Genomic DNA, 11,385 nt, shown 5'->3' with positions numbered 1-11,385 from the left:
AAAAAGGACATCTACAATTTTCTCCACTAAGCAAACATGGATTGTTTTCACTACTGAACAACTCAGCAGTTACGAAATTGTGCTGATAAAAAAAAAAATGCAAAATGTAATAACAATATCATGGACTTAAAGTAATCACTACTGCCTCATGTGTACAGTACAGTACAAACACTAGGGTTGGGTACCGAGACCCGATGCTAATATGGCACCGGGGCCTAAATGGCCGCTATCTACCGGACCAAACAGCAACGCGGATTTTGGTGCCTCGTTCAGGTGCCACTTAAATGCCTGCGCTGCTCTCAGATGCTCCGAAACGGACAATAACGGCAACAGAAACATTGCTGCATGTGACGCTAGTTAACACTACACTTGACAGCAGGTAACGTTAGCCTACCGGTAGCAAGTAACTGGCGTAAACACGGTTAAAGTGCTGATAGCTAAACGGTGTGTAGGAACTTCACTGTAGAGTATTCCAACACTGGGAAGTCCAACTGTCTGCAGTTAAAGACACACTACTAGCTAGACACACACTATTATTAGGCCACTGCCTGCTGTTGTCGCAAAAAAGACATTTGTTTTAGTATCAGTAACTCAAAAAATCCAAACAATACCCAACCCTAACAAACACACAAATCACCTGTATCATCTGAGCCCGTGTAGGGTGCAGCAGCACTGCTGGAGCCAGCAGCCATGTCGAGGAGGGGCTGAATAACCTCAATCTTGAACACCCCATTCTTCTGCCACAGGTTCAACACCCGCACAATCTTACTCTACAAAAAGGAATAAGAAAGCAAGGAAACCAGTAAAGAAGATGACACAATACTGACTAGCATTTGTCATTAGCGGGGACAAAATCTTTTAACCCCAATTTGGTACAGTCCACAATATTCATAAAAGTGGATTTTCTCTAACTCTTTCTTTTCTTACCCTGTCCTCTACTGGGCAAAGGCAGAGGTTCTCAAAGGTTCCTGTAATGTTTTTGGTGAACCTGGGGCCAAACACATCCTTGTCTGATCCAAACTGGTGTCTGGACTGCCTAACAATAGAATCCACAACATACAGGCCTGCTACCTTGTACTCCGGCTTACACTGGAGGGAGCAGAAATAGAAAACAGATTAGGCTTTATTCATGTTTGGTGAAGTGAAAATGGATGAAAAACGGATATAGACGGGCTTGTCTCACCTTTTTGATAAACTTTTCCACAATCTGGACCACATGTTTATAGAGCTGAGAAGAGAGAAGCAAGAGAGCATGTTATCATGTACATATAGCCTCAAATAATACAGACAATATCATTAAAATGAACATAGAAGTAACTCTCAATACAAAGGAATGCCAAACTCATTCTTACTTTCATAGCTTTGATGGCTGATTTGGTGATGGAGATCATCTTTGCCCGGGAGATTGGGGGCTTGGAGTCCATCAATGAGAATAACTAGAGACAGAGTAGATGATAGGGTTATAAGACACAAGGAAAAAATAATCAACACAGAGAAGACAGTGCTTGCAAGGTTTCAGTGGCACTATTGGTTAAGTGTACTTTTCACCGTCTCTATATCCTGTGTGATTGTTGTATTGTGGATGAATCGCTGAAAAGTTTCAAGCTTTTTTCAAATGCTTTAATTCTCATACAGTATGCACAGCAAGGAAACATGTTTCCCATGGTGGCATGGGAATGAAAGTTTTGTGCTTAAAAGCAGTACATGCATAAAATCTTTCACTTGTTTCTATCATCAACCACTTTAAAATACAATTTGGACAATTCATCCTCAGGGCTAAAGGAGCACTGATACATGTTGGAGTGGTTTAAACAACACACACAGCAGTATAACTTACAACAAATAAAAGATACAGCCTTGCCATTGTGTCAGTAAGGTGAAAATAAATAAGAAATAAACTATACACAGTTAAGCTGTGTGGTGCAATAGAAACTTTGCTAATTCTGAGTTAACCTAAATGGTCCAGTGCCTAAGGGGATTAGGTACATGTGTTCTTATTTAACAGGTGTGTAAAGTATACATTGAGGTGTTTGTCATGTAGGCTATATTAGGTTATATCTAACAATGCTTTACATCCATAAATAAACAACTACTTTCTTCTATGCCAGACAGAAAGTGCAAAACATATTCCAAGATCCATCAGAAACCGCTTCTAGGGGTTATGATGATGTGGTGCCACAAACAAATGTCAGGACTGCTCTATGATACTACTATTACAAGTTTCCCACTCAGTCTCAGTTGACCCAGCAGTGGTAACTGTTAACATTTCATTCTATGGTTGAAAAGACCACTAGCAGACATGACTAGCCCGGTCTTTTGACTGGGCATCGAACAGCAACAACCATCAGTCCTCAGGCCTTACAGCAACTTGGTCTGGCATCTAACAAACGGACTGTGCATATCACCGATGCAGTTATGCACATTGCGTAAGGTTGCATTGTGATAATAACAACAGGATAGTGTGTTTGCCAGTACTATTGTTACCAACAACAATGTTGGGAACCATGCTCCCACAAGCTAACATAAACGTTGGTCTTACCAACTTAGAGAACTTTGTAAACCAAGCTGGACTCGCTAACGCCGTGTTAGCTTGCTAACGTTAGTTGGCAATAATAATGAGTTTCAGTACCCACATTGATCGCGCTGCAGGTGTAACATTAGCTACAACACAAACGCTAACTCAGTTAGCCCAAGCCAGGTAAGATGGACAAGTCCAGCTAGCTCGCCGATCAGGCCCATTGGTCAGTCCTGCTCGGCTAGCTCCAGAGCAACACAGCACCATGACCAGCGCCGCCAGACTCGGTGACTTCGGGGTCTCAGCGAACCCTGCATGCAGCTTACCTCGTGGTTAAAGGCGTTGACGGCATCCATGATTGCCCAACGCTATGAGTTTTCCCCTTAATTCCCGATTCCCCGCTTACAGGGATGTTTATTCAAAGAAGGGTCGGTACAACATGTCCGCTCCCCGTTAGCTAACGACAGTTAGCCTAGCATCGGTAGCTCTCGGGTCGGCAGGCACGGCAAAGCATGATGGGAATCAATTGTGTTGTTCTAGGTGTTGTCCACTGGATGGCGGAGTGCTGTAGGGATTTCAAATTTGTTTACAAGTCATGGGACAGGTTTAGTGTGTCTTTCTGAACATGGACAATTAACCCAAAGCCATATTCAGGTGCTCATCAGGTAGGCTGCACACACAGACTTATCATGCAACGTTATATTTTACCAACCATACCAATCTATATTACTGTACCCTGGAAATCCAGAGTTCTCGCGAGAGCACAATTTGAACTTGCTCATCATTAATGTTTATGATTTGGGTCAAGATTTCCAGGCTAGTACTAGGCCTACTGTACATTACCCCAGAGTAAACCAATCAAGTTAAAGATTTAAATTAAACTTGCTTTTTTATTACTGTGCTAAAAGTGGCAATTCCTAATATGTAATAATCTTGTCATCATCACCTCATGTTTCTGGGATGAAGCAAAGTACAATTTTAATAAGTTATTAATAATACCCATGACTTTTCCAAGTCACAAGGAGTAACGTTTAGTTAGATTATCACTTCTATAGCCTAGTGGTAGGATGCTTCTAATTTAAACCTTTAAATTAGGCCTATATGTGCAACTTTTCCAATACTTAAAAGTATACTTTAAATTGAGAATCATTATCTTCAAATCATTAAATAACTCAGTCACAATACCACCCTGTTTCCCCCCTGAACAGGTCACCTTCATGGATAAGTATCTTTATTTTACCGGATGCTGTTTAATCCACAGACTACTTACTTTAATAATAATTTAACTAATGAATAAATAAAAATGAAGAATGAAAAAGTTCAACAAGGATGCAGTCTCACTCATGTTTTGACTAACTGTAGTCTATGTTCCTGTAGTACGAAATTACTCCAATAGATGGTAGTATAGGCTACTTGTACTTTTGCTTCCCTGTCTGGTTTGGTGTCTAGAAAGCATGGTCCAGCAGGCCAGTCAAACTGTGTGTGCAGATTATTCTTATTCCTTGGAATCCACGCAAGGAATAACAAAACTGAGCACATCTGTATACAATTAAATCTGATGCAGTAACACCACAAACTGTATCCTCATGAAACTCCACAGTTGAATCAACACCTCTCTGACACAGACCAAAAAAAACAACACAATGTGCACATTGACAGTAGTAGCCTACTATTGCCAGGCTATTGAACTTCATTGTATTTCTGGTGTTACTGTTGTTTTATTCAGCTCCAGTAGGAAAAGATGTAATATAGAATCATATAGGTCAGATTAGCTGAGCTGAAGCCAAATAGCTACAGGAAGAAAATATGTCTCAAACTGTTGCCCCTCCCTGCAGGGGTTCTCCCCTGAGTGATGAACACCATGTTAATTAGGCCAGTAACACCTCAACAAGCAGGAGGAACATGCGTCTTTGTCTTCCACTGGTCTACTGGAGTAGGCTACAACTTTCTATTGTTGGCAGAACTCCAACTCCACGTTCAGCAACAACCAATAACAATGAAAAAAGGGCAATGGATGATGGTGCGCATTACGTGAAATTGAGTTTCCCACAGACTCAGACATTTGTTTATGATCATGTAGGTCTATTGCCACTATATATCCCAACCAACGCCTCAATGTGTAATTAAGGAATTTTAGGGCTGCGTGATGCACAGCACACGTGTGAACATTTGGTAGCCTACCTTTACGCCCATTCTACCCAAATAAACCTGACAATAAAACCACAACGCAGACATAGGGTGATATCAGGTAAAATGGGCCATCAGCTAAAATGGGCCATTTAAGGTTTGGGGGTCCCAGCCCCTCTGGAATTTAGAGCCAATGACTGCAAAGGATTTCAGACTGTTGTCATAACTGTGCTTGACAAGTAACAGGTGATTTGATTGGTTTATGGTTGCTATGGTGGGCGGGGCAATAGTTCAAATCAAGACTGCACCAGAAAGTTGCATGGTAAGTAGCCTGGCATATCAAATCTAACTAAACTATTATAAGGATGATAAATCTATAAAAAACAAACATGCACATAAAAAAAACTGTGCATAATATCTGTCTTGATGGCATCCACCAGAAATAATGTTGTTAGTTTGGTATATGAACTTATTTTTTGAAAAAGTGATGTTTCTTTAGCGGCCCAATTTCCTTAACCCACTGAGGTAAAATGGCCACATGGTTTCAGCTAAATTGGCCTCCTCTGTGTCACTCACAAACACACATACACATGTGTGTGAGGGTGTGTGTGTGTGTGTGCACATACACATTCGCCCACACACTCGCACACCAACCAACACGCACACATGCACGGACACAAACGGTGTTCAGCAGGGCTTGGGCAAAGGCTGCCACACGTTGAAAATGCCCAGGCAGGGTTCCGGGGGACAGGGATGTTCCCACTCAATAAAGACATCCTCCCTGAGACTGCTTTTGCCCCCAGCAAGACCACCGAAAGAGTGCTACCATCCACTCTACCATCCTCACCCACAAGGCCGCAGTCTCTCCCAACCCCGCCCACTGGACCATGGTTGCCCCTGCTGACCTTGACCCTCTCTGCCCGCCAGCCATCAGCTCTGCTCTCTGGACATCAGTCCTCCCATCCACCAGCCAGACCTCAGTCGCCTGCCGATCCGCCAGCCAGACTTCAGTCTTCTGCTTCCCTGACACCCCTGCTACCTGTGGAACCACTGTACTTTTTTCCAGATGAGAAGGTGGTGTTTGAAGAGGTTGTGTTGGAGGAAGTACCGGAGGAAGATAATGATATCTTCAACCAGTTCACACCACAGGAAGAAACACACTCCCCGGATGAGGGACCTTCCACCTCCAATATAAAGTAATATTTTATACTACTTTCAAACTTGACTTGTTACATGACATGTTCCACATGCATGCTCACGCAAACATACACATGCACATTCATGTATGCACGCACACACACACATACACACAATTTAGTCCCTAATCATATAAAATGTACACAAAATAATTATCCTGTCTTGCAATAACATAGGCTCTTTTTGTCATTTTCTTTTTGTTCAGTCTGTGACATTCACTGACTTGATCACAGTGCCACAAAGGGAGAGAGCCATCAGAAAACGTATGAAGCCACCCTCATATAATCTTTCAAGTGAGGAACACATTGACTATATCACAAAAAAAACATCCAGCAAGAAACCAGCTAAGCAAGCCAGCAAGTGCCCGCTCAGCAAGCAACCAAAAGGGAAAAGAAAGCAGGAAAAGAAAAGCAAGTCACCTTGCAAAGTTTGCAACACCCACTAAGGATCCTAAGGCTACTGAGGAATGGGTAAAATGTGACCCTTGTTCTGCCTGGTTTCACCAAACCTGTGGCGAAGAGAATGGGATCTGTGCTGACGATGGGTTCATTTGCAAAGACTGTCTTTGAAACACCTTTTCATCACATACATACAGTAATGATATCAATGTTTTAATGTTTAATATATCAGTTACCAGTTTTGTATGAATTTTTGTAGTTTGCGCATTTCGTTCAAAATGTGTTCTTCACACACACACACACACACACACTGATCTGTCACTGATCTGTGCTGTTCCAAAAAAATTTAATTGCACATTTGAATATGTGAGTTTGTACCCACAATGTGTTTTTAAAGGCACATATGAATATGTGTTTTGAAATTGATGATAAATTACCATTCCCTTTGCATTTTGACTGGCCGAAACAGCTGGCCCATTTTACCTTAGATGCTGGCCCATTTTACCTGAAACTGCTTATGCAAAAAAGTGGCACAGTTGATGTTTCAGAACTATAGGCCTAAATAATTATATTTTAGACATAATTCAACACAAAATGATCAAAAACAGTCATTAGAATCATAAAAACACTTGGAAAAGGCATATATAGTATTATATTATTTTCCCAACTGATTTACCAAAAAGTGGCCCAATTTAGCTGATATCACCCTACATACATTTTGTAACAATAGGCTACTAAACAAACAAAAAAATCGAAATATTTTTGTGGTGACAGTGTTGTTGTCTATATCTTCCGGCCACACTCATATTCTTTGTTCATGGCTGTGTACAATATGAGCGCAACCCACGAAAAGGCGGCCAGCGGTATCGGGTGGAGTTGTCCCCCTCGTTCTCACATGTGCTCCGCCCGCCCGCGCTGATTGGACTGAAAATTACCCCGGCTACCACCACCATGTGAGGGCTGTGTGTTTTTTTTCTTCTTTTTTTTACCCTCACACTAAGTAACGCCCACCCATATGACCGGCAAAGTCAGTTCAAACTGAAAAACACGCTGCCTGCACATAGACTATTCAGGAGACAGGTCCATGGAGCAGGAACCCCGAGTAAGAGCCTCTCTGACTGATCGACAGATTTTTTTTTTTAAACCCTCACAAGTATTAAGACAGGTTGCGTCATTTCATTTTACTTTCCATGATTGAGTTTGACATTTTTTTCTGTGTCATGTCAAGCTGATAACACTAATCACGACTCGTCTCGGAATCTGCTGAGTGCGCTCACTGGATGCTTTGGGCGAACAGGTGGCGCAAGCTCCAGTTCCCTTAATTTGTATTAGGGGCAAGACGCAGACGGACCGGAGTTAACGCACTTTGTCGGACGTAAGCATTTAATACCCGCCTCAAAGGTGGGAAAGGGACGAGCTGCGCAATTTTCTCCCTTGTTAAAAGGGGCCATTTGACAAGGCAGCTGTGATGCCAGTTGCAGACATGGTAGTAGACAACAGCCACGGGTTAGGCCTATACGAGGGCAAAACCCCAAATAGTGCCGGGAATGACAGCATCCTCCCGGCCTCTCTATGCAGTCCGGCGGCGGACATCCTCAAGAACTTTTATCACACCAAACGGGTCGGGAACTATCTGATCGGGAGGAAGCTGGGAGAAGGATCGTTCGCCAAAGTTAGAGAAGGTCTCCATGCGTTAACCGGGGAAAAGGTAAGACTGCGGTGGGGCGGGGGGTCATTAAGTGGAAATGCAACAGGGTTTGTTTTAATTGTGTGTAGCCCTGATCTATTTTCTTGGCTTCATTTTAATTCATCTTGCGATCCTATAACATGCTATCAGAACTTTTTTGAGGGAAACAAACTTTTTTCTTCTTTTAGAAAACTAAGTTTTTTTGTGACTGTAGACAGGTGAAGTTTTAACATTTAAGATCATAAGTGGCCTGCAGCATGGTAATGGTGAAATGGTTTCAATTTTCATTTCAGTGGACAGTGGCAGCTGTCACATGCCTGCATGTCAACCGATGAATTGCTAACTTGTTCATATCGACAGTTTAGCCATACTTAATGATTGTGTACGTGTCTAATTAGTTCTTAGCTTTGCCAGAGAAAGTGATCAGCCCCGTTTGCAAAGGGGAGCTTTGTTAATGAGCTCACGCGGCACCACCAGCTGTTGAACTCACAGGCTACGAACAGCAGGGCTTGTTTTCTAGCCAAGCTCCAGTGGCAATATTTACTTTTTGTGTGTGCCTGAGAGACAAAGAGAGCTGCCTGTCCTTTCCCTAACATGTGTTGGATAACTAGTTGTGCGATATGTGGCTTTTATGACCATCTTCTTTGTCTGCTGCTGGTGGTGGTGGTGATTATGATGATCTCACCGCTGTGGGCGCGCGAGCCTGTGATAGGGACAGAGAGGAAAATTGGCCGACCTATGAGAGCGCAGAGCTGCTACTTGCATATGAAATCATGTCGTTGATAAATGGGCTTTAGTCTCATTATGATTCTGCCAGCGCAGGGCTTTGATATGGGCCACCATTGGCCACTGGTTGCCTTTGTCTCTCCGTTTTAAGGGGCAGCCAGAACATTTGCATTATAGGAAAAATATACCCCCTTGTCCTTATGTGTCCCTACATGTAGACCCATGTCTGTTTGTATATGTTTACAACAGAATATGTGCCAGCATATTTATTAATCATTAGCTCATTCTGTCCCCCCCGCCCATTCTGTTTCTGTGAGGGGAAAGGAAAGCGCTCCTCTCTTCCCTCGCCCTCTTTGTTAAGGATGATGCAAACGCTGGCAATCGCACAACCAAGCACCGCACATGCTCTCCCTCTCTTTACACACACTCTCTCTCTCTTATTCAGGGTCCAACAGGCACTGGGGAGGGGGGCAGAGGGAAGGGAGTTTATCCAAGCTAAAAGGTAGGGAAAGAAAACAGTAAGGGAGGACTCCCAGAACCTTTTTTTAGCATCACTAGAAAGTCAGTTAAGGAAGAGGGGATGAGAAAGTGTGTGTGTGTGTGTGTGTGTGTGTGTGTGTGTGTGTGTGTGTGTGTGTGGTGTGGTGTGTGTGTGTGTGTGTGTGTGTGTGTGTGTGTGTGTGTGTGTGTGTGTGTGTGTGGTGTGTAACAGGCAGGGGGTATGAAAGTGAAGAGCGTTGAGAGATGGAGCTGTCATCATCAGGGGGCTGGGGAGGTCATATGCATGTGTTTTTGATGTCTGTAACCCACTTTCCCCTCCATACTAGCCCCACCTCCTCTCTTTTCTGTCTGAGGGCCGCCTGATAAACAACTGAATCCCCCAGAAGCCCCCTGGCTGGGCACACCCTCCCCCCTCTATATCCCCTACTCCCCCTCCACATATAGATCAGCCTACTGTAAATACCCCTTTTCTTATCCACGCTGCCTGGCGTAAACACCTTCTACTACTGTATTGTGACGGACACACACACACACACACACACACACAGGTTTAATTAGCAGCTGTAGAAAGGTTCTCAAAGGTGAATCAATTATCACAGATAAAAGGACGAAAGTAAAACAGAAAGACAAGCTAAAGGACAGAAGAAAGAGAAGATACACACACAACCACTTTGGCCCTCACCATTTCATTAATTGATATGGTGATTAGTTTCACCGGTCATGCCTTTCCATGTCTGTGGGCTCTCCTTGAGATGATTTGCTGTGTATAGTAGCCATGCTCTTGAACTTCGTCTAGACAGGATACAAGGTGACACGGGCAAAGGATGAAATAGAGTAGATGGGTACTTTATTGAATGTAATTACCTACAGAGGGAAGTGTTTGTCATAAAGGACATGTTGTGTGGCTTTTATGAGGAGACTACAGATTTATTCTCCAATGAGAGAACAAGGACAGATAAACATATAAAGACTATGCTAGGATGAGTAATTTAGAAAACACTTAACACACCTGCCCGGGAATCTGTTTTACTCAGTCTGTCTGTCGAATCTGCTTCAGAAAAATAGCCCTGCTTTATCCTTCCCAGGTCTCCTTTCTACATTTGTCGCCGCTCTTCATGTGTGTTTAGCTGACTAACTAAACTCTGTGACAAATGGGGGAATATCAATTGTCCATTTGGCCCTGGCGCCTTCTCAGCAGAAAGGGTAACATTTTCTTTTCCCCTAGTTTATGTTGGTTCAGGAACTCCTCCAACACACACACACATGCATACCTCCCCCTCCTGCAGCCTCAGGGCCCTATAGCGCCTGCGTTGCCCCACATTGGGAGCAGCTGTGAGGGGAAATGGCAGTGTCGAGTTATGTACCCTGCAATAGAGACTGAGAAGCTTGTCACCTGTTACACTACCAATCTGTGAAACCTCTCTCTGAAACTCGGTAGTGCACTAGTGCTCTGCTCTTTATGGGTAGAATTCACAATATAATACGGGGAAAGAGCCAAACATTAGCTGACAAGTCAGTGCTTTGTCTAAAAGTTGTTCCACACCTCTTATCTTTCTCTCTCCCGTCTCAATTTCTCCAGGTGGCGGTGAAAGTGATCGACAAGCGAAAAGCCAAGAAGGACTCGTATGTGACCAAGAACCTGCGACGAGAGGGCCACATCCAGCAGATGATCCGCCACCCTAATATCACACAGCTGCTGGACATCCTGGAGACAGAGAACAGCTACTACCTGGTGATGGAGCTGTGTCCCGGGGGGAACCTCATGAACCGCATCTATGACAAGAAACGCCTGGATGAGCGGGAGACTCAGAAATACATCCGGCAGTTGGTGTTGGCCGTTGAGCACCTGCACAGGGCAGGCGTGGTGCACAGGTAATAAAATACACCTGAAACAATTCAGACAAATGCAGAGAGACAAAAATAAACACAGAGCCCATACACATTGCTGTCCAATGTGGGAGCCAAATTTGTATAAATGCCTCTGAAAATATTGACGGTTTACCATTCATAGCTGATCGAGCTTTGTGACATTTATGGGTTAAAGCTGACTTTAAGATCTCTGAGACATGAGCCTTTTTCTAAAAGTCTGAGTTAAGTCCAAAAGTGTTAATCCACAAACAACCATACTTGCCATGCTTTAAGCGTTTTCTAAGGGAGCCGACTATTATCATCCTAGAATAGAATTATTATAATATATATATATATATATATATATATATATATATATATATATA

At 43.2% G+C, this 11,385-nt stretch overlaps 2 protein-coding genes across 2 annotated transcripts in view; one reads left to right on the top strand and one right to left on the bottom strand.

The window, feature by feature from the left end:
• Positions 1–3,096, bottom strand: part of scaf4a (SR-related CTD-associated factor 4a) — an 11,525-nt gene extending 8,429 nt beyond the window's left edge. Inside the window, exons 1-5 of the mRNA XM_032533722.1 lie at positions 2,842–3,096; positions 1,353–1,436; positions 1,184–1,228; positions 928–1,089; positions 638–770 (exon numbers count right to left, since the gene is read on the bottom strand). Of these exons, the coding sequence (XP_032389613.1) occupies positions 638–770; positions 928–1,089; positions 1,184–1,228; positions 1,353–1,436; positions 2,842–2,871 (454 nt within the window). The 5' untranslated portion in view covers positions 2,872–3,096. The remainder of the gene's footprint in view (positions 1–637; positions 771–927; positions 1,090–1,183; positions 1,229–1,352; positions 1,437–2,841) is intronic.
• A 4,162-nt stretch (positions 3,097–7,258) lies between these two features.
• The window catches only part of hunk (hormonally up-regulated Neu-associated kinase), an 8,942-nt gene continuing 4,815 nt past the window's right edge, over positions 7,259–11,385 (top strand). The window contains exons 1-2 of the mRNA XM_032533870.1: positions 7,259–7,945; positions 10,731–11,023. Coding sequence (XP_032389761.1) covers positions 7,706–7,945; positions 10,731–11,023 — 533 coding nt within the window. The 5' untranslated portion in view covers positions 7,259–7,705. The remainder of the gene's footprint in view (positions 7,946–10,730; positions 11,024–11,385) is intronic.

Source organism: Etheostoma spectabile, chromosome 13, assembly GCF_008692095.1.
Source record: "Etheostoma spectabile isolate EspeVRDwgs_2016 chromosome 13, UIUC_Espe_1.0, whole genome shotgun sequence".
Lineage (NCBI taxonomy): Eukaryota > Metazoa > Chordata > Actinopteri > Perciformes > Percidae > Etheostoma > Etheostoma spectabile.
Note: the sequence above shows the minus strand (reverse complement) of the source record. Positions and strands in the feature narration are given on the sequence as shown.